This window comes from Enoplosus armatus, chromosome 20 (assembly GCF_043641665.1).
Source record: "Enoplosus armatus isolate fEnoArm2 chromosome 20, fEnoArm2.hap1, whole genome shotgun sequence".
NCBI lineage: Eukaryota > Metazoa > Chordata > Actinopteri > Centrarchiformes > Enoplosidae > Enoplosus > Enoplosus armatus.
In genome coordinates, this window is record NC_092199.1 from 11,867,877 (window position 1) to 11,889,508 (window position 21,632).

General features: G+C 43.4%; 2 protein-coding genes across 2 annotated transcripts; one reads left to right on the forward strand and one right to left on the reverse strand.

The window, feature by feature from the left end:
- The first annotated feature begins 863 nt into the window (after positions 1-863).
- On the forward strand, positions 864-6,030 carry metrn (meteorin, glial cell differentiation regulator). Its single transcript, XM_070927159.1, has 4 exons — positions 864-970; positions 1,594-2,027; positions 3,497-3,556; positions 4,175-6,030. Exons 1-4 carry the CDS (start codon positions 864-866, stop codon positions 4,486-4,488), a joined length of 915 nt encoding a protein of 304 aa, XP_070783260.1. The 3' UTR covers positions 4,489-6,030.
- A 9,781-nt stretch (positions 6,031-15,811) lies between these two features.
- ccdc78 (coiled-coil domain containing 78) lies at positions 15,812-20,663 on the reverse strand. Its single transcript, XM_070927705.1, is given in 14 exon segments — positions 15,812-15,940; positions 15,942-16,082; positions 16,247-16,319; positions 16,411-16,454; positions 17,211-17,385; positions 17,530-17,729; positions 17,818-17,943; positions 18,075-18,153; positions 18,443-18,531; positions 18,663-18,713; positions 19,267-19,623; positions 19,995-20,081; positions 20,185-20,316; positions 20,592-20,663. Coding segments are annotated over 14 exon segments (1,755 nt in total).
- Between the last annotated feature and the right edge of the window lie 969 nt (positions 20,664-21,632).

Consider the following 21,632-nt stretch of genomic DNA (forward strand, 5'->3'; position numbering starts at 1 on the left):
TTGAAAACAAAGATTTCTCTGCTATAAAGCCCACCATCTTTAAGCATTTTATGGTGTATCTAAAGTCGCCATCCGCTCAAAAATGTGTTCTGCTTATTGTTTCCTCACTTGGGTGTTTGACATTCACAAACACTTCACAGTGAAGTACAGCCTGGATTCTTTTTTAAGGAGGGAGAAGGAGTAGATGCAGTTTTGAGTTAATTAAATTAGTTAATTAAACTTTTTTGTGGAAAAAACATGTCTGATACAAATTACTATTCAATGCAAAGTATTTTTATGTGTCTGAAGGGGGTCTTTAAATAATAATTATAATAATGATAAACGTATATAGAGAGCACTGTTCAAGTCACAAAGTACTTCATACAGCGCAGCAAATTAAATTCAACAAATTATAAACTTATAAACATTTTTTTTAAACTGAGGTTTCTGTAAACTCCCTCAGCATATAAGTCAATAAGTATTTCCTGCGCAGACATGTCAAACACAATAGCGAACTGAAACTTGGTCTGCATGCTGTTACTCACGCTACAGGTCAGGCGTCCCTCCCCCTCCGCTGTGTGAGTGGTTTAAAGTTTCTCTTCTCGGGCTCTGATTGGTCCGTGAAGTTTTTCTGAGGGGGAATAACTTCAGAGCTCTGCGTCCCCTGACGCACAGCAGCTCGCAGAAGTTGAGAGGAGAGAGTTTAGCAGTGTTCTCTTATCTTCCACATCAGGGTAAGAGGATACAAAACTATGGAGGTTAGCAGAGACCGAGTCAGGTTTGTTTTATAGGGGAACTTTACGCGCAGAGTTTTAGGACATCGCAGCTTTGGAATAATCTTTCTTTCTAACGCGTTTTTAACTTTGCATCATCCACTGTCGAAAATGTCTGGTTTTGGGGTTTGGATTAACGCAATTTGGATTCTACTTTTCGCCATTTTTGACGTGGCTTTTTCAAGCTATTCTGAAGACCAGTGCAGCTGGAGAGGCAGGCAAGTATTTCATGTTTCATCTGCTCTGTTTCCTGCATGTGTCTGAGTGAAAGGATGATTCCAAAATGCCGCTCAGAGATGCTACAGGTGTCTCTTGTGTGTGTGTGTTTTTTTGTCGAGCGAGAGGACAATGCTTGTTTGAATGCAACATGTTGAGACTTGCCATTAGGGCGCAACTTAAATGTTTCTAGTTCTCTGCTGCGAGTGCGCCTGCGGGCTGTCTGCAGGAGGCATGGGGGGTCCAGACAGACAGGAGACTGAAGGATTAACTCTGATACTTGGGGGGAAAAACATATTGTGCATGCAGTTGTTGAAGGGCACTTTCATTCTAGATATATTGTTAAAGAATACCTGCAGAGAACTTTCAGTATTTATGTAAGTTTGGACCTAAATGATTGCAATGATTGGCCCCTGCTTCCACAGAGCAGCCAGTAGGCGGCGCCTTCTCTGGATTTTTAATTATTTCTATGTCCTCTTTGGTTTCTATTCATTTCCAATCAGATGTTTGGTTTAAGTTGCCTGTTTGCAGGGCTCACATCTGGATTGAGCTGGTTTAAGTGCAGTTGTTTCATACAGAAACCTTTATCTAACCTTGTCTCCCTCCCTTTTTCCCCCTCTCACAGTGGTTTGTCCATGCAGCAGGGCAGCGTGGAGCAGATCTCCCTCCACTGCTCTGAGGGCACACTGGACTGGCTGTATCCCAAAGGAGCCCTGCGCCTCACCCTCTCACCCCGCCTGCCCTCCGTGGCAGTGGGGCCCGGCGGCAGCAGCTCGGGCCTCATCACAGCCTGCGTCAAGCCCGCTGAGCAGTTCCACGGAGCCCAGCTGTACCTGGAGAGAGATGGGGTCCTGGAGCTCCTGATAGGGGACCGCCTGGAGTCCTCTCCCCCACCCAGGGTTCGCTGCTTCAGCCGCCTACCTGGGGAGAGGGTGGCTCTCTTTCTGCAAGCTACACCTCATCAGGACATCAGCAGGAGGATCGCCTCCTTCCGCTACGAGCTGAGAGGGGACTGGACCGCCCGCCTGTCGCTGGACTCCAACCCCATCAGCAGTGAAGGTGAGTCACTGAGGCATGAGTCAGCCATGTTGGTTTGAGTGTGGCTACTTGAGGACATATATGAGGAGACACAATTTAATTTGTCAGTTCTAGTTAATAAATGACTTAACAGAGGAAGTACTGAAGAATGTTTGGCCACTTTTCTTTCTTTCTTCAGTTTCTTGGTCACAAAAAACAAAACTCTTTAACAAACCACCAAACTGTGGTCCAAGTTCTTTTTCTTCCTTCCTGAACAGTTTGGGAGATGCAGGCTTTTAACCCACCAGTGATGATATTATACACCAGAAAGTCCTCCCTGTAGATGATTCATAATTCACAACAGTCCTCTGTGGGCTGCTTGGACTTTCCACGGCCCATGCAGAGTGCAGAGAGGAGGAAGTGGCCAAACTTTCCCCGAGAGGCGTGCTGGTTTGGAGTAGGAGAAGGGGAGCTGTGGAGTGGGGAGGAGGGGGGGACAAAAGCACAGTATGTGGGGCTTTCTCCAGAGTCCAGAGCACTTTGAATGGGTGCCGCATGAGTATTCTGGGATTACTGCCGTCGCCTAGGCGACAGGGAGGCCTCTGCCCAGCTGAGATGCTCTTCTCTTTTGTTGAGCTGCCTCTCTGTGGGGAGACTTGTCTGTAGGAGTATACACCCCCTCCACACACACACACATCTCTCTGTCCCACACACACACTGATGAGGTTTGGAAGGGGGTTTGCTGTGGACTAGAGAGGAAGGAATCTCATTTATCAAGAGGTTTTCACTAAGGAGGAGAATGTGTGGGGTGGGCAAGGGGCCTCCAAAGAACCACAAGGAGAACTTTAAAAAATGCCAGGACTTTTTTTTTCTACCCACAGTTCAGTCAATGCAGATGGACAGAGCTTTGCTGGTTTGGTTTCATTTTTTGTGGCCATCTGCAAATCCAGTTACGAATTTTTAGTAACTGTATATGTATATATATATATATATATATATATATGCATTTTTTCAGTTTTTAAGAAAAGAAAGTAGAGTATTTTCTGGGAAGTGGGATTGTGCTCCTTTATTAAAAAAAAAAAAAAAAAAAAATCTTTGAAGTCCTCCCCCGCTCCCTCTCCCTGGCCCCTGTCTAGCAGGCTTTGAAGAGGTGTGACTGTAGACACCCTGAAAGGCTTTAAGGGGGGAAGTTTCATTTGGCTTTTAAATCGTCTGGGGTGGAAGAGCCTCGCACCTTAAAGCTCCACTGGTCCTCCTCCGCTAACTGTAAAAGTAGCAGCTGTCTGTTAGAACGCAGTGGTTGGTCTCCCCTTTGTTGCTCGTCTTTGCACAGTTTTAGGTCCGGATCTCGCATTCCTGTGCATGTGATCAGGAAATGCGGTCTTTGATTTCCAGAGGCTCAGTATAAGTATTAGCATATAGGTGTTTTCTTGCAGTTTAGAGTGTTGTGTGAGGTCACCAACTGACTCTCCCTCTTTTCTTTCTTTTTCCTCCCCTTGTTGTCTCTCCAGAGGCCTGCAGACCCTGCAACAACACTGAGATTCTGATGGCTGTTTGCACCAGTGACTTTGGTAAGTTGCCTGATATAATGTAAAAACCCTGAAAACCAGGAAGGAGATGTTATTGTCACCCAGACCCCCCAAGATTAACAAATGAAACTAGACCACCAAATGGCTACAAGTCCTGGCAGCAAAGCCGCAGAATGTAAAGATTTCTTGTCAGGATCTACAAATCGTTTGTGTAAAATTGGTTTAAAATCAGAGCGTCCCACTGCCTCCAAATCCTCTCCTCTCAAAAGTGCAAAGGTTAAAGGTGAAACAGCAGCTCTCTGCATCCCCCAACACACACACTCACAGAGGAACCCCCTAATGGAGGCACTGTAGTGGACTAATCCTAACATCACCCCCCTAGAGAAGGAGCAGTGGACTAATCTGCTGGCCCCTGATTGAGCTGTAATGGCACTGAGGAAAAGTTCAGCTGGCAACAAAAGTTTGAAGGATTAGTGAGCAGGCTTGGGCCTTCGTACGGCTTTTACCATCAGTTGGTAGCCCACAAAGATTCACCGCTCTAGCTTAAATAGGACAATATAATATGCAAGATGACAAAAATACAGCAAAACAAGTTAGTAACATGATATACATTATAGTTATGCATTGTGAAATAATCCTGAATGTCCTGTTTATCCACAGTCGTGCGAGGTAACATCCGATCAGTGGTGGAAGATGAGAACCTGCGAGCAGCGGTGATCAAGGTCAGCGCCACCCGGGTGTTTCGTCAGAAGTACGCCCTGTTCACCGGCAACAGTCGCCTGACTAGCCGGGGCGAGGTCAGGACTCTGCTGCAGTGTGGCGTCAAACCGGGGCCCGGCAGCTTTCTTTTCACAGGTCGGGTCCACTTCGGGGAGGCCTGGTTGGGCTGTGCTCCCCGCTACAAGGACTTCCTGCGGGCTTACACAATAGCCAAAGCAGCCCAGCAGATACCCTGTGAACTGCCTGTAGACTGAGTTCTGAACTCTGCAGCAGCTTGTCTACCGCTCAGAGTCGAGGCCACACCGAAAGCCGGGCCAAACTCAGCCCTGTTCCATGATTCGGAAGAAGCCACAGTGTGCAGCTGTTGGCAGATGTAGCCATAGTGCCAGGCCGTCTTCCCAAAGGACTGAGGAGTGTAATGGACTTCTCCCAACTCCATTTCAGTGCAATATGCAGTCGCCGGGTCAGAAAGAACCTGGTGGAGTCATGACATGAGGGACGTGGTTGAAATGAAGATTATAAGCATTTGGCATTGGACAGATTTTACACACAGTGATGCCTTTATGCAGGGTCTGAGAAAATCTATTGAAAAGCTTTCCATTCGGGATAAATTAAGTCGAGCCATTAATTCAGGCCTATTGAGAGTCATTGCTTAGAAACTCAGGAAAATAAATTAAAAGTTCTATAGAAAGCTTACTGCCTATTAGTTGGTTTCCCAGTGAGGATACACTTTAGGCACCTTTTTTGTTCAGAAAATGTCTGGCTATGGGAAAGTGATGTGTTGCTGGCTACCCCTGTACTGGGGTCATCCTCAGTGTTACTATTATTAAAGGAGATTATTAAAAAAACAACAACGAGATGTTAAAACATTTGCACTGATAAAGGAAAGGGAATGATCTGGAAAGTGTGATGCTGCGAGCACTGAAAACCAAATAAAAAGCAACTATATGTAGCATAGCGGAGCGAATTTAATATATGTACAGATGATGTGAGCACGTACAGTAGTAACACAAAGCAAAGGCTACCTGAGCAGGTGTCACAGGTCAAACTAGTGCTGCGAGCACTTTCACATTCTAGCCAACTCTGAGATTCTGCTTCTGTAAGGACATGCAGGCTTTTAGGAGGCCTGTGTTAAATAAGAAAGCGAGGCATTATTTTGTAAGGCATATGTTTCACTTCAGTAACCATGCAATATTTCTGCAAAACTTTACTAATTTGACTGTATTTGACTTTAAAGAGAATTATTTAAAAAAATATGTTGAGGTGGAATTGCAGCAGTGTTGCCAAAGCAGTTGTAAGTTTTGTTGTTGTCAAGTTATTCAAACAGGAAGCTACTTTATGATGCAAAGTAAAACAAGGTATTCATCTGTACATAATCAGCAATGTTAGCAAAACTGATGACAACAGCCGCTCAGAACTGAAGTCCAGTGTTATTACGTGATATAAGCATGAAAAATAAAATCCTCTAACCAGCGGTTACACTGGTCATGGCTAGCTCAAGAGAAACACAAAATATGCATTCAATGTATAAAATCCTGCTCTGTAAAATGATTTCATATCTAATGTGCACTATATCAACAAGGGGTGGGGGGTACATACCAAATTACCGTGATGTGCTGAAGCGGTATGTCTTAAATGCATACACTGCCATTTTGCTGTTTGTTATTTCTTATGTGAATTTATGTCGATATCAATGTGAATGTAAATATGTTAATAAGAATTCTAGAAACAAAGGCATGAAAAGAAGTCTGGAAAAAACAACAATGTGTCAGTATTGTGAATTATCTTTATGTTTGTCTGTGTTATTAAAATATATTGTAAGAAAACACACTCTATTTATTTTCTTCTTAAAGCCTCTCTCGTGTGTTCACTTTGAAGCCATTCTTTGGTCGTTTCAGGCTCCACAAACATGCAGCTGGATCATTCATTTATCAGCACTCTATCCTTCTCACCTAACTCACCAATGCTATTTGTGTCCAAAGGTTTCTAGCATGGTAAACCTTTCTCAGACATAAGTCACTTCAAGTGCCCATGAATCAAACCCCTGAAAGCTCCAAACAAATGGAATGCGTGAGAGAGCGAGAGGCCTAAAAGGCGGAGAGATTTAGTGAGTGTTTAGGACCCTGAGGGTGTTTGGACGGGGATGGAGGTAGAAAACAGCGGTTGGAATTCTGTTGTCCTCGGCCTCCCATTTTCAGGATTCAGGAAGCAATAAATTGCCATTAAGGGAGCGGCATGGCAGACTCGGCTGAGCTGAGGTGCCACACAGTCGCTCACTTCATCCTGACCACGTGTACGCGAGGACACAATCAAACCAAATCTCTTTTCTCCTTCAAGCCTGGAGCAAAAGTTTCCTACCTCAACTTTTACCTACAGCACCACATAGCATATCTGTTACCTGTTGTGGCTGACCACGGTACATTTTCAGCTCTTACAGATGAGGAGTTGCACGGTGGATAATACAGAAACACCCATATTACTGAACCTCTATGATAAATTCACCACCTGTTTCTCCTCCTTGAAAAATTCTGCATACACATGTAACTGCACACACCTCAGTAAAATCTCAGATTTACTACACGCAGTAAATCCGTTTGAAAAAGAGCAGCTGGGGAATTAACATGGTGTTTAGGTTAGATGGAGAAAAAAAATCACAAAAGCTTGACATGCCTCCCATGTCTATCTCCCATAGAAACCCTGACACTGGTTTGCCACTGCATCAGTAGTTCATGTGAGTGAACCTCCAACCTCCCCAGCTATTTACTGCCTCAGTGCCCCTTTAAAACATCCCGTAGCTGGGGGCCCCGAGCTGCTCGGCCCCTGCCCCCTCCCCTCCAGTCCATCTGAGGTTACTGCTGCGGGGCTGATAAGCCAAAACAAAGAGCACTCAAATTATCCTGGACTTCAACTAATACATCATGTGACATTTTGACAAAGCTCAACTTCCTGCATTGTTGTCACTTCTTTGCGACCCCAGCTTGAACCAACGAAACTGCAGTATTAATGTCAATGTGGCCACAATGACACAGTGCTAAATGAAAGCAGTTACTATTGTTTAGATGTATACACAGTGTACAATCCAAATAAAACGTTGGGAACACAAAATTAGTATTTAAAAGACTATGTGTGCGTAATGTTTTGCTCAAGACCATGGAGGCGTATCACCAGTCGCACACATTCCTTTGATGCTGAGTGATTTTCATTTGTTTTGCAGAGGGCTGCAGACACACACACCCGTCCACCCCACTCCTCTCTTTACTCTGTCCTGTTGTGTGGCTGAGGTGAGGTATAGACCAGGCAAAGCGGGAAGCACTCAGGAAAAGGGAATCCAATGCGAGGGGAGAGAGTTGTTGGGTGTGGACTTCCGTCAGCCCCTGGGGGAGTTTGAGGAAGGTGGACCGAGACAAAGCTCCAGAGATGAGAGCACAGAGAGGGGGTTAAGTGCTCCTGGACACTCCCTTGTAGTCCAGCACAACAACACCACCCCACCCAGCACACAGGTCCTGTGTTTCCAGCAGAAACCCTCCCTGTCATCCAGCTATATAAAGGTCCACAATCAGACCTGCAAACCACCTGATACTGGACTTATTCAGACAGATATCGGACTTATCTACATGGTTTCATTGCAATCTTCCTAATGTGTTTTTTTGAGTTTTTACCCGATATTGGAAGTACATTCTTGACACAATCTCAACACATGGTCCATTACTGTTCTGGAGCTTATCACATGATATTCCTGAGGATGGAGTTTGCAGTTATCCTGGGCTTGAGGATGTTCAACTTTCTGAGCACTTCAAGTACTGCTGTTTCCAAGGCCAAAAATCTCCAGAACAGAAATACATTGTAGTGATTGTTGTGTCAACCAGTTTTTCCTTCCGCTCAACTACATTGGCTTTCACAAATAATTTTGACTTGGTTTTAAAATGTAATTTCTAACTGTAAAACCTTACATTTTCTGCTCTATTATAATCCTGTTCTATAGCCTGATTGCTCTCAGTACGTGATAAAGGGTTCTCACATTTATCACCTGGATCTCTCTGCTGGTCATTTCATGGGTTCATCGCCTAATCTTTCCCACAGCGTGGTCCACAGCTGCTGGGCGCTGTGCTGCTGGGGATCCAAAACAGCGGTTGCGGTGCTCTGACACACACACTTGATACAAATCTGTCTCCTTATGCCAAAAGACACATGAGGCTTTTAAATGTCTGAATCTCTGTAGCCCTTCTGCTGCTTTCCTTTTCCAGTGATTCACTCTTGCTCCTCAATGGCAGGTGACAAAGAGAGGGTTTGATTCAAACTGTTCTTCAAATTCTTCCACATGAGACGCAACAATCCATACAGGCATTTTTCCATCAAGCACAAGATTGTAGCTGTATGGATGTATTATATCTCTGCACACTCAAACAGGCTTTTGAATCCACACTAATATCCCAAAGTTTGTCCACATTTTAGCTTAAAAGCTATACCCAATTTTTGAAAGCTAACTTCATGAGAAAATTAGAAGTTAAATATCAGTGTTTTTTGATTTGGTGTACTGTTTTAGCCCATACTGTGTGTGATTACATATAAGGCCACAGAAGGAAGATAATTTGAGGGTGCCTCTGTACAGTTTCTGCATGAGTTGGGTTAGTAAGAAGTGGTGAACAAACAGCTGTGGATTTCATCAGGCGTTCTCACATGAACAAATAAGTTTGCCATACTGGTAATCCAACCTACTGCAACCAAACAAGTGATCCATCCACCTCTTCCTGTGACTCAGTGGTTGTGCATCCTGCTGCCTCTCCATCAGCTCAGCACCAACTGGCAGTGAGCCTAAAGTCCATAACCACACTTTGGCATCCCAGATTCCCCAGCTGACAATTTCTTGTTCCCATAACACCCTCGCACAGCTGGGAGTGATAATTCCCAAATGGAAACTGTGAATGTTCACGTCTGAGAACACGCTAACGTGCTATGCACTGAGTCTTATCATCAGGCCAGAGAAGAGCAAGCTGTAACCAAACAATAAGCGTCATGGCCTGCCTCAACTTTGATGACAGAACTTTTTATAAGGCACTGACTCATATTGGTCTTTCTGTAGTGAGCCAAGACTGATGAGTAGCCTCTATTCACAGAGCAGGGTGAGGGCAGGAGAGAATAACGTGGTCAGCTTTAAAGTAGAGTGGGCAGTTTGGGTGGGTTGAGAGGTCAAGGCAGAATAGAGAGCAAGCGTATAGCGGTGCAAGAGCATGTTTATCTGGCCATGTTATCCCTCTGAAGTGCTGAAGGGAGGAGAGCGAGGAGCCCCCTTTGTTCCTCAAGAGCCTGCAGATGGCTGTAATCCCTTCCAAAATGCGCACTGAAAATCAATCAAGACAGGGTGGACATGGTGTATGAGTGTGGAGGCGGGCGACACTTTTCTCAGGGAGGGGGTCCCTGCAAAGAAACACAAGGTGGGTCAAACAAGCGTCTTTGGTGCTTTCCCGCCAAAAAAAGTATTGTAAGGAAAGACAGAGGGAATGAATTGCGACCCCCTCCAATGAAGGCCCGCTCGCCACCCCTCCGTTTGAGCTGAACACAGCTGCCATCTCCTCACCGCATCCTGGGGCTGACATCCCCTGCAGGGGGTACAACCACAAAAACCTCCAAACACTGACATCATACTCTAATAAGGCTACTTAGAGACATTCACTGCGGCAGGATGAGGGGAAACAGGCTCACACAGCAGAGAAGGAGAGATGGATGGATGGATGCTAACGTCAGCATGCTAACATGCTCACAATAACAATGATGGCCAACATACAGATGTTTAGCAGGTGTGCTATAATGTTTACCATGTTAACCACTGTGGTTTAGCATTTTAGCATAATGACATTTGCTAATTAGAACTAAATACAAAGGCTGATGGGAATTTCATTAGTTTTGTAGGCATTTAGTGATAAATCAAAGTATTGGACAAATACATTTTGACCTCATAGGTGAAAAGTTAAGGGATTGCCAAAGACATGTAAGCCTGTGGCAAATTTTATAGCAACTCATCCAAATAGTTGTAGAAACAAGTCATTAAGAATCATGTGAACCTCATGGCGGCGCTAAAAGAAATCATTATTCATCCTCAGGGGACAGTGGATATCAGTACAAATTTCATGGTAAACCATTCAATAGCTGTCAAGGTATTTCATTAAAAGCCCAAAATATCAACCTCATGGTGGCGCTAGAGGAAAAGTCAGGGGATCACCAAAGTCATTCATCCTCTGGGGACCATGAATATCTGTACACATTATTATGACAATAGCTATTGGGATCTTTCAGCCTGGACCAAAGTGGTGGAACTGCAGAGCCACGCTGCTAGAATGGCTAAAAATGTACATATTACCGAAGACCTATTTCAAAATATGAATTATCATCATATGATAATTTCCTACGGGTAACTTTTCTACAGGAAACAGTATTGTACATTTCCCTACAGTTCCTCCTGTGCTAAAATCTTCTCTAAAATCATCTCTAAACAGAACTCTTTCTAACTTGAAATCTCTGTCTTGCTTCCTCATGGGGCTGACGTCAGGATACTAAACCCCAGACTGAGAGTCTACCCTCTACAAGGAAGCACACCTGTCTTTGGAAGGGCTCTCCAACCCTGCCAATTAACCACCAGGATTATGGTTTTCTAACAAAACCTGTCTGATTGTCTGCACAAAGGGGAGAAACCTCCCTGGCAGATCAGTTCAGTTCTTCTCTTGCTACCTGCCACCCACCTTTGTGTTTCTCCCATCTAATCCTGCAATACTGCAGCATTTTTTGCCTGTTATCTTTCTCCTCAGAGAAGTCGTCTTAGGTTACCTCCTCAGGGACATATTGCACTGCCTATTGTTCAATTTGTTTATTAAGGAAAGAGGTAGGCAGGAACGAAACTGCCACTCACAGTGGTTTTGTTATGTTACTAGTATCTCCTTCCATTTTCCTCCTGCAAAACGCAGCTTCAGGGCAAGATTTGTCAACAGATACACCTGGTGCACAGCGCTGTCCATATGTGAAAATGTGATATTTAACAGCACTCTTAATATGAAACGTATGCAGGTATTAAAGGAAAAATGTATTGGATATCATCAGAAATCTTGGCACAAAACTGAAAGTGTTCATGGCTAAACAGCACTAGAGGTAAGAGGGACAATCCTTGCAGTGGGGGTGAACTGACCCTTTAACAGTGTGAGAGTGTTTTAGGTTGGTTTTTCCTTTTAACATTCATGAAATGAAACTTGTAAGTTACATACTTCTCGCATGGTGCAATGAGACCAAGCAATGCTAAGTGGCTGCTAAGAGCACTTTTCATGTTGGACGGAGTGGAACGGAAAAGAAACTGAGTATCTTGTGAAGCCATTTATGCATCAGATGTGCTGACAGTCGGGCGGCGTGTTTATATTCCAACAAAGTGCACTCACACATTGTGCATCAGCCCAGCCGCTGTGGCCCGTCTGATGTGTCAGAAGCTCCCGAGCCTTCCTCTCGCTTCGCTCTACGCTCATTCCAGGGGAACATGTGCGCTGGAATTCTCCCCCAATTAAGACAGGGATTAGCCAGGTCCACTGTGGGAACCGGCCGAGTGTGGGAAAACAGAGGGTCTGTCCCTCTCTCCTTCCCTCACCGACACTCAGCCTCATTCTCACTCGCTCTTGTTCATCAAGTTGCCTCCCTTCCCTGTCTTTCTCACCCTTACTGTAACTCTTCCTCCTCCCTTTTCTCACCCTATATTCTGTCTTTGCTCAACATGTTATACCTTTCAATTTGTTTCTTTGTAGCCTCGCTTCCAAAAACCCATTTTTCAGTTTCCCCTCGCATCTTTTTAATTATGCACACTGACCCCCTTTTATTTTTTCTTCTTTTCATTCTTTTTTCCCCTCTTTCTTAGCCACCCAAAATCTCCATAGCTTTCAGTCTTAATTCTTCAAGGTTTTCTGAAGTGCACGGTTCTTCAGTGCTCCCCTCTCCTGCCCCTTCCCTCCTCCCTCTTAATGCCTCTCCAGCCTTCGTACTGAAAGCTTGTCTGGAGGGGAGCTGGGGACTCTTGCATGAATAGTCTGAGACTGTCAGACTGAAAGAGGGGAACGAAAAGACAGCTCATCAGAGAAGAAAAGACAGGTGTCTCAGAAAACAGACAGTTACATAGTTTATGTTGGCATTAATTAATGAATAGTCAGCATAAAAATGTAACTAACCCTATCACTGGTGTATTGCACATACAATCTGCAGCAACTTGAAAATGAACCATAATTCATGTACGTGTCATGGAAGAATTCAAGAAACAACCCATAAAACTAGAATGAGCATTAACTAAACAATCATGGAAACATCCAGGTTGAACTTCACGCTCACTTTTCCATCGTCGCCACATCTCTTTCTCGTGATCTTGCAAAACTCTCACCATCACACCGGATTCCACTCCCACTGCCTCCACATTCCTCGTACTCATTGTCACCTTTTCTTCCTCGTTCCCACTCTCCCTCTCCTTTCCTTGCGTTCCCATAAATCCCTTCCCTGTGCACTCCTCCACACAAGGCTTGTCCGTTCCAATTACGGCAGGGCCGTCCAGCCCTCCCCCCTCCCCCCACCCCGGCTCACACACTCTGCACACACAGCCCTGCTCTCATTAAGCCTGTATCAATTAGGCATTAACCTCCTAAAACAAAGGGCCTCTTGACGAGCGGCCCATCGCAGGCCATGTGAGGTACTTCCTCTGCATCGCTCCACCCTGCTTCCCATCCTCAGAACGACACATTCATCCAACCTCTTTCCCACTGTGCTGGCCACAAAACAAATCTGGGCCCAAAGCATCAACAAAACAGATGAGAGTAGAGAAAGTGAATAAGCATCAAATGTTTACTTGTAATGTTGATTAGGTTTTGCAGTATAATGATTTAACACAAACCAGAGTGCTAATGTTCTGTGTACTCTGGATAAAACCATTCATTCACAGTGCTTTTAATGAATTTGACCCAATGTTTTGTCAGCAACAAAAGCACTATGTGTTGGTAGTTTTATATGTTAGTATTTTCCCTAATATTTTGAAATGTCATGCAGCTCCCGGTGATAGAGAGTTTTTACTTTTACTGGACTGCGTTATCAGACAAGTACAACACTGTATTGCATAGGTAACAGTTTTCAATTCCCAAACATAAAACATTAGTTTGAATTTAAAAAGTCACATCCAGTTATTTTATTTCAGATGACAAAAAGGGATCCTACATTTTTGTGACAGACAGAAAGAAAAGAAATACATTTTTGTTGAGATGAGAGCCTGGCATGAAGGCATGAATGTGAAAATTACACAATTATAGTACAGTTTTATACATAAGTATTTTCTTATGCCAATATAAGACGATATGAAACTGTTAAGAAACATTTTAGTGGTTGAGGTGGAGAGCGATGGACATGAACTCTTTACTACAGAAGCAACACCTCTACAATATTACAGAATGCCGTACAATAGTCCTGAAATTAATGCTCCTTTTGTGAAGCTTAAAATGTTTTGATGGTAATTTCTAAGGACATTTAAAACATTGTGGATTGCATTATGCTGAAGGACTAAATGCAACTTTGACACAAGACACAAAAAACATCTGATGATCAATAAATGGAAACTGTGTGTTTTACACTAGATAGCGATAAAGCAAAATGATACAAAGCTCAGTTTTAGCATTTCAACTGATTTACTATAAATTGTAGTAAGATATGATGATATTAATGTTTAGAGGATCAGAGGCAAACCGACACGTGACGTCAGTAATGATAGTGATGGCATTTGTCTTGACATTTTCATCAATATTTTATCTTTTACTGATAATTGAACATTTTATGCCTCTCTCTCTCTATATATATATATATGTGCTTGTAAGTGCAGTGGTAAAAACAAGCTTACTACACTGATTACATGACGCTGCTGCTGGCTTTCACAGAGTGAAAAATGCTGAAGGATGATGAGTTCCAACTCTTTCTACTGCGCCTCCTGAGCCGACATTCACCCACATGAACAAGTAATATCTTACCACTCAATTACTGCCTCACATAAAGGGATTTATTGTAGGTAGGTTTGGGTGATGAACGACATTGGAAGTGGGGACATTGTCTACATTGCGGTTGACAAAAGTCAACGGGGGAACTCACTGTCATTATCACTTAATGAGATTTAAAACGAAACTTGTAGAAAGCCACAGTCTTTTGGTTGTTTCCCTGAACTCAGTTGCTGCATGGTTGTGCACAGATGTTTCATATTAGAATAACTGCAGATGATATCACCAACCACTCCTTTTTGTGGGGCTTTTTTATACTATTTAAACAATACAACATTCATAACATTTCAACATTGTAGCTGTCTTTTGTTGCCACGTTTATTAGACCAATTGAATCTAAGATAATCATTATGATCAGTATTTACATCACAGTGGTTAAGTTGTTCACAGTCCAAGAAGTGAACTTTTCCAAAATGCTTCAAGTTGGCACTTTGACTTAGCGACCAGCTGTGGTGCACCAGACTTCAACCTCTACATTTGCAATGTTACAGTTTCTACTACTTATCTACTACTTTTCTTGCTTTTTGTTTACTCAGCGAACGCTTCATTTGTACATGTTTGCAGAGGTCTCTGCAGGCACTTTGTTGGCAGAGCAGCAAATAACAACCTGGTTTTGATTTTCCCACAGATCTGCCGGTGAGAGGAGTGGTCCCCAGCACCCAGCGCTCTGGCACAGTGACTATGTTGGCACAGGCCCAAACTGAACACCCCCCACCCCTTTTCCCAGGGCCCTGGGAGTGTAATACATTACTAACAAAATCCCACTTCCCATTCCTCTCAAACTTTCACACCCCTGCTCCCCTCCTCCCCCGGCTGGCATGCCCCCTGAAAAGAGGATTGGGGTGACATGCGTATGACTCTTTCCATCTCCTCTACTTTTCCCATCATTCCCCAGAGTCAACGTTTTATCTTTTTCCACATAAAATGTAATTGTCAAACCTTTCAACTTTCAAAGTACTTTCAAAAGGATTTTCCAATTTGAAAGTTATGTCAGCTATGGCACTAATGAAAACTACGAAACCCAGCTACCAAAACACACTAGAAAAAAATGCAGACCCTTTCACTGTTAAAGGGATTTAAAGGGAATAGATTCCTATTCACACCAACACTGAGGTTATAAATATGAACCCTCATTCTGGAAAAAGCCTGGCTTGTCTGCGCCACAGTTCTCAGCACGGCATTGATGGAGAGTATTCACGGGCGTGTATGTGTCTGGGTAACATGTAATGACATTATTCTCACCAGGGTGACCCCTCATTGTCACCGCGCTTTCTTCTCCCGAGCTCGTGAAATTGACATAAGCTTTACAAACATTCCAGGCATTTTTTTCTCAAGGCCGGATTTCTTTGGGGGCCTTTCATGGAGAAAACCACCAGTGTGAGCAGCGCCCCCTAGTGATGGTGCAAATGCACACCATATATATGCTCTCTGGTCAAAACAAGGTATTCAGTTATCCACTTAAAAAACTAAAAAAGTGTGTAGTTTAAATTTATACAGCAATATATGACTGCGGTTCAGATTTTGACCAGTTTTCTTAATGGAGGGATGAATTAGCACTTTGGGAACGCACCGCCTCCTGTATCCCATGCAGCCTGCAGAGATGTGAGATCTCCTCTTTATACCTGCAGGTAGTGGTAAAACTCAATACAACGCTCCTCTGAAAAGTGCACATGACATGACTTACACATCAAGTGACTTCCTGACCTGCCCAGGTGGTTGTCAACATAATCCTGCAACTCGGACACCTGTGCCTCGGCAACCGTTGCTCTGGTGATGAGAAGGGTGCGCTCCTTCTCAAAGTCCGCCTGTTTGAAGAAAGGAAATCTTCAGATGACCTTCATCACAGAAAACTGTCCATTTCTTCAAACAAAAGCTTTTAAGTGAGGTTATACAATTGTAAGAATTGTTTTGTGTGTGAGAGATGTAATTTGACAATCTAAATGTTAAGAGGTGAGAGACTTTTGTTTACCAGTGTAGAGTCTGTGATCTCCCTCAGCTGCTTCCTTATGTCCGACCAGGATTCCTCGCATATCTGCTCTGGCCTGATAAAGTTACATTTGTTATCATCTTTTATGACACAGTCTACAGCTGACCACATTTGTCATTTGGCAAAAATACAAAAATGACACTCACTCCTGACGGCTTAAATTTTGAACAGGCGTTTTGAGGACAGCCACCTGGAACACAAAAGTGAACAAGTTATTTCTATTATGCTTATTTGAAGGTCAAGCTTTCATTCAATTTGATTCTAAAAACTTTATTTTTCCCACAGGAAAGTTTAGAGAAGAAATACATATCTAAAAGTTCAAAATGTTGGGGCTTATTCGCTTTCTTGCAAAGAGTTAGATGAGAAGATCATCTCTCACCTCACTCATGTTTGGATGATAAATATATAGCAGACGGATATCGTAGCTTCACATATAGACTGGAAACACAGGGAAACAGCCAGCCTGGTGAAGTCTAAAAGCAACAACCTCCACTTCCAGCTCCTCTAAAGCGCAATAATTGACACATTGTACATTGTTTGCTGTGTTTCAGTGAGCTCCTGGAGTGTCTGCTGGTTGGAAGTCTCTGCTCGACTATTCAAATTAGCATATTTCCCAAAAAGTCACACTATTTCTTTAAAAACATCTAAAATAAGTGTCAACAGCTCCACCAATCACCATGACCAGGTTTAATAGCCACAAATCTCACATCAATCAGTGCTGCTACATGATCAGCAGTCCACCTCTGCAGAAGAAAGGCTTTCTGTTGCCGTAGGACACAAACTTTGAGGTCATTTTTTCCAGTTCACTGCTCACAAAAGAAAAGCTGTTTGGCCTTATGAGGGAAGTATGGACACAAAGAAGAGTCCACACAGAACAAATACAAGCATTTGCCAGACAAAACAAAAGCAATCCATTTCAAGGCCTGCCATCCTTCTTTTGTGCTACCTGCTCCCGGGCCGCCTGCAGCTGACCCTCCAGCCTCGCCTTGTCCTGGCGAAGGTGCTGCAGCTCCTTCTCAGTTTCATCTCTGAGCTCAGTGGGCTCCAGGTTGAAGTGGGCTTCTGGGGGTCCAGGGTCAAGACCGCCCTCTGGTTTGGCCAAGATCTGTTCCCTCTGAACCCTAAAGACCACAATGTATAGACATGGGCAGTTACTCATTATGGATTAACTGGGAATATGCTCTTGATGGCAGTGCTGGTACCCCAACCCCTCCACGTTTTTATCAAACACAGATCAGTGGAGTGGCAGTCAAGAATGTTTTTACCTGTACGCAATAAGGAGAGCATGATGGGTCTTGGTGATCCTCTGAAGTCTCTTCTTATAGGAGCGAGCAGCAGAGGCGAGCTGTTCCTCCCTCACCCTGTAGGATGAGCGAACATCCTGGAGCATGCTGTCCACAAACGCCCTCATCTTAGAATTGTCCAGAGGGCAATTTTTATCTTCTCCAAGTCCATCAACGTACTCCTAAATGAAAGACATGCAGATGGATGTTGTGTGAGAGATCGTCCTACCTGACTTTGTAGACGTGAGTTGTGTGAGTGTTGCAACTCACAGCTAAGTCCTGTAAATAGCACACAAGCCTTGCACGGTACTCCTCATTCAGCTCTTTGACTTGAAGCTGTAGCTTTGAGTTCTCTTCTTCTACTTCCTTCACTTGGCTCTGAGAGCACATCAGGGCCTTGGACAGAAATAACACAAATATGATGATTTGAAGTAACTTCTGTACCCTGCTAGTGAAATTATCTTTACATTCATTCAGAGGTTGCAAGTGATATCATCTACAGTCATTTGAGAAAGGTTCATGCTCACCGCACTCTGCTCAGACAGTTCCTGTTGGCTATGACGGACCGCTCGCTTGTTCTCCTGGTGCTCTTTACCCATTGCCACCCTGATGACCAAACACAGGCTCAACCACAAGAGTAGTGACCAAAATCCACAGACAGCCACATCACAGGGGCAAACAAAGAGACCACATCACACACACAGCAAATAAAGCCAAAGCTTAGAACAGAAAAATCAAAGAGGGGACCACAGAGCAGATGCGTGTGGGATGAACTCTGCGACATAACATGCAGAGATGGGTTTGGCTGTTTGATGACTGGAAATGGAAAGATAATGGCGTTTCATCTTATTTAAGCTTGTGCACAAGTAAATGACAAACATTCATTGGCCCTCACACTTTCGCCTCCAGTTTCTTCTGCTGCTCCTCGTAGCTGTTCTTCATTTTCTCCAGCATGTCTTTGATCTCATCTTGGTTTCCAAGTAGCTGTGCGAGAGCAGACGAACGAGTAGGCAAAGGAGGTGGGCAGTTAACAAAACTGTAGTTAGATGCCTGTAAAACATCTGTGTTGGCCACTATTCCCAACAATGAGATATGTTTTGTACAAAAGTACTTACAGTTTTTTCCATAGTTTTTTGCTCCTTGTCCAAAGCTGCCAGATCCTCAAGCTGTTAATACAGTAATGTTATAAAATTGGTAAGTATGATGTTTCAAATTGAAGACTCACTTTAACCCCAAAGACCAAAAGAAAATGTGTTTTATGCATATGATCTGTTTTTACCTCCAAATATGCCTTAAATGGCTTGCATGACCACGGGTTTGTCAGTGTGTATAACATGGGAAATTATGTGGGAAATGTTAGTCTGTTGCACCCAAAGGTGCAGTAAATCATGCTGCAACAGTTGCATGGGCTGTTTGAAGACATGTGGGAAACATGCTCCTCTCAGGACAAATTTTGGTTTATCGTTGTATACATGGACAAGGACATGTTCTGCTTATGTTGGAGCTGCAATGACATTTTTCTTGTGGATAGTTGAGATAGGACTAACATGTAATTGAAATTGGGTTGGGGGCAATTCCTTTGAGGTACCACTATTACTACAACTAAAGCAAAAGCCACTAAAGTTCCAGCAACTATGGAGTTACAGGAACTTAACTTATGCCCTTTCCTGTTCCTCTGCACCTGAAGAGCGATAAAGATTAATTAGCACCCTGCCTCACCTTGACTCTGTTACGCGACATGCGGCTGATCAAGGCTCGCACCCTGTACAGCTCCCCATGCAGACCCTGGGTGGTGGTCTTCACGCTCTGCTGCTGCTCCTCAAGCTGCCTACGGAGGGCGTCCTGGGCCTGGGCCAGTGCCAGCAGCTCAGCACTCAGCTCTTCACTCTGGTCCAGCTCTTTATCATGGGCCTCAGCCAGAGCTCGGTAGCTCTTCTTCAGTGTGGCGTACTCCTCTGTCAGACCTTGGCTGCTCTTCTCTGCCACTTTCAGACGAGCCTCCGCTGACTGGAGTTCCCTGGATAACTTGTCTCGTTCCATCTCAAGCTCAGTTATTACACCGGCTTGGTTCAATATCTAACAGGGGGAAAGAAGTCTTATTAAATCTTCTTGCCCTAAAATCATCGTATAGTGAGATCAATCAAACTTATGTAGTTTCCTCCAAAGACAGAAGGACATGTCTTTGGAGGAAAAAGGGCCAGGTTAGTGTGTTTGTAGAGATACAAGAAAGTTTTGGTGTTGTTGGTGGTTGTTATTTCAGTGCAAATAAATAATTACACGTATGCCCCATTGAATTTAGTAGCCTTTTCACACTTTTGTTCTCATTAAGAGCAATTTAATTGTGTATTCTCTACTGAGCATTTACCTTATGCTGATAATGATCAAATAAAGGCTACATGTGACCCACATTTTATTTACCACTACATCACTTCAAGCAAAACCTTCACCTTGGTTTTGAGCTCAAATGTCTCTTCTTCAAACTGCTCTCTCATCTTGTTTGTCTGAATTTTCTCCTCCACAAGCTCCTTAGATATCTGAAAGATGAGACAGGGAGAACAGAGTCCTCTGGTTCTGCACTGAACAGATAAAATGAACTCGCAGCTCATGCATGCTTAACTTAAAGCTCGTGAACTCTACCATCAGCTTTTCCTCTTCACTCTGGATCAGCCTGCAGGACAGGTCTGTGTTGCTGCTGGCCAGGTGGCCCAGTCTGCTCTCCAGGTAGCCCACTTTGGCGAAAAGGCGTTCATTTTTGTCACGCAGCTGCAACTAAAGTGAGGTGAACAGAAACACTTCCTTACAATGAGGTGACAAAGGCACATTGTCCCCTTAAATGACCTCTCATGTTGGCTGTGTTGTAGCTACATCTCAGGGGCAAGTTTGCTAACCACCTTTGAGTTGGTAGTCCAACGTTAGCTAACGTTCATTTCCCCTATTCCTTTAAGCTAGCTAACTTTGGATATCAGCCCAACGTCGACCTTTTCACAGGAGTGAAAATGCGTGTAACCCCTGCGTATGAAGACTGACTGCTATATTTTACTTACATTTTCTTCAGTCAGAGCTCGAAGTCGCTCTTGAAGTTCATTTGAAGTTGGCTGGTGTCCCTGTGTGTCCATCTTTATTCACGGTCAACGGCTGCTTAAATTCACGCACCCACTGTATCCACCAACATTATGTCGCCATGGTTCTGCTGTGTACTCTCTTGTTTGTGTTCTTGCATACTCTCTTTTATACCGACGATTAGTATTTATTTTTGTATTTGAAGAATAGCCCCGCAAATGTCACTGTAAATGCCACTCAGAAATTAATAATGTTGACCGTCCTCTGGTGTCTTTGACTTTCACCACTAACTTCAAACTCACTCATAATTTAGACCTGTTGAAGATTAAAGTTTTTAATCTTCAACAGGTCTGAGTTAACAACTTAGACGTCAACAACTAGACTATATAGGAAACTCTAATAGCTACGTTAAATTGTTGCTTATATGTGATCTAGCTGTTTACTTCAGCATGAGAAACAACAAAGCCTCTGTCCTGTAAAATGTATCCGAGCTCCTGCTGCTAACAGGGGCCGAGGCTCGGCAAATATCATGGGCAGCAGCGCCATCTTGTGGCCACAGTTAGGATAGCAGCTGTCTTTTGGTAGTCTGTTGTCAAAATGACTTTGTTTCTTTAGGAAACGACTAATTAGGATGTATGCTTTTTGTACATCAGTGATGACAATTACTTCATGTTATGGTTAAATAATGGGTTTCGTCTGACCAGCTAAGTACAGTTTATTACAGGCTACGAATAGGATTACCACTACTGATATAAAACCTTTCAGGCCAAGTGGTCCAATATATTTAAAAAAAAAAGTTTTATTATAGGAACTTTACAATATATAGGAACAATGCATTGTAATGTAAAGCACATTGATTCACAATATCATGTGCTAAGTAGAAATTGACAGGTTATCAAAAAATAGCTGGAAAATGCTTTACAGAAATATGACTTTTGACACTGAGAGGATACTTACAATGAATACATCAATTGAATAAAAAAATACATTGTATCAAATGCATGTAAACCTCATATTCAGATCAG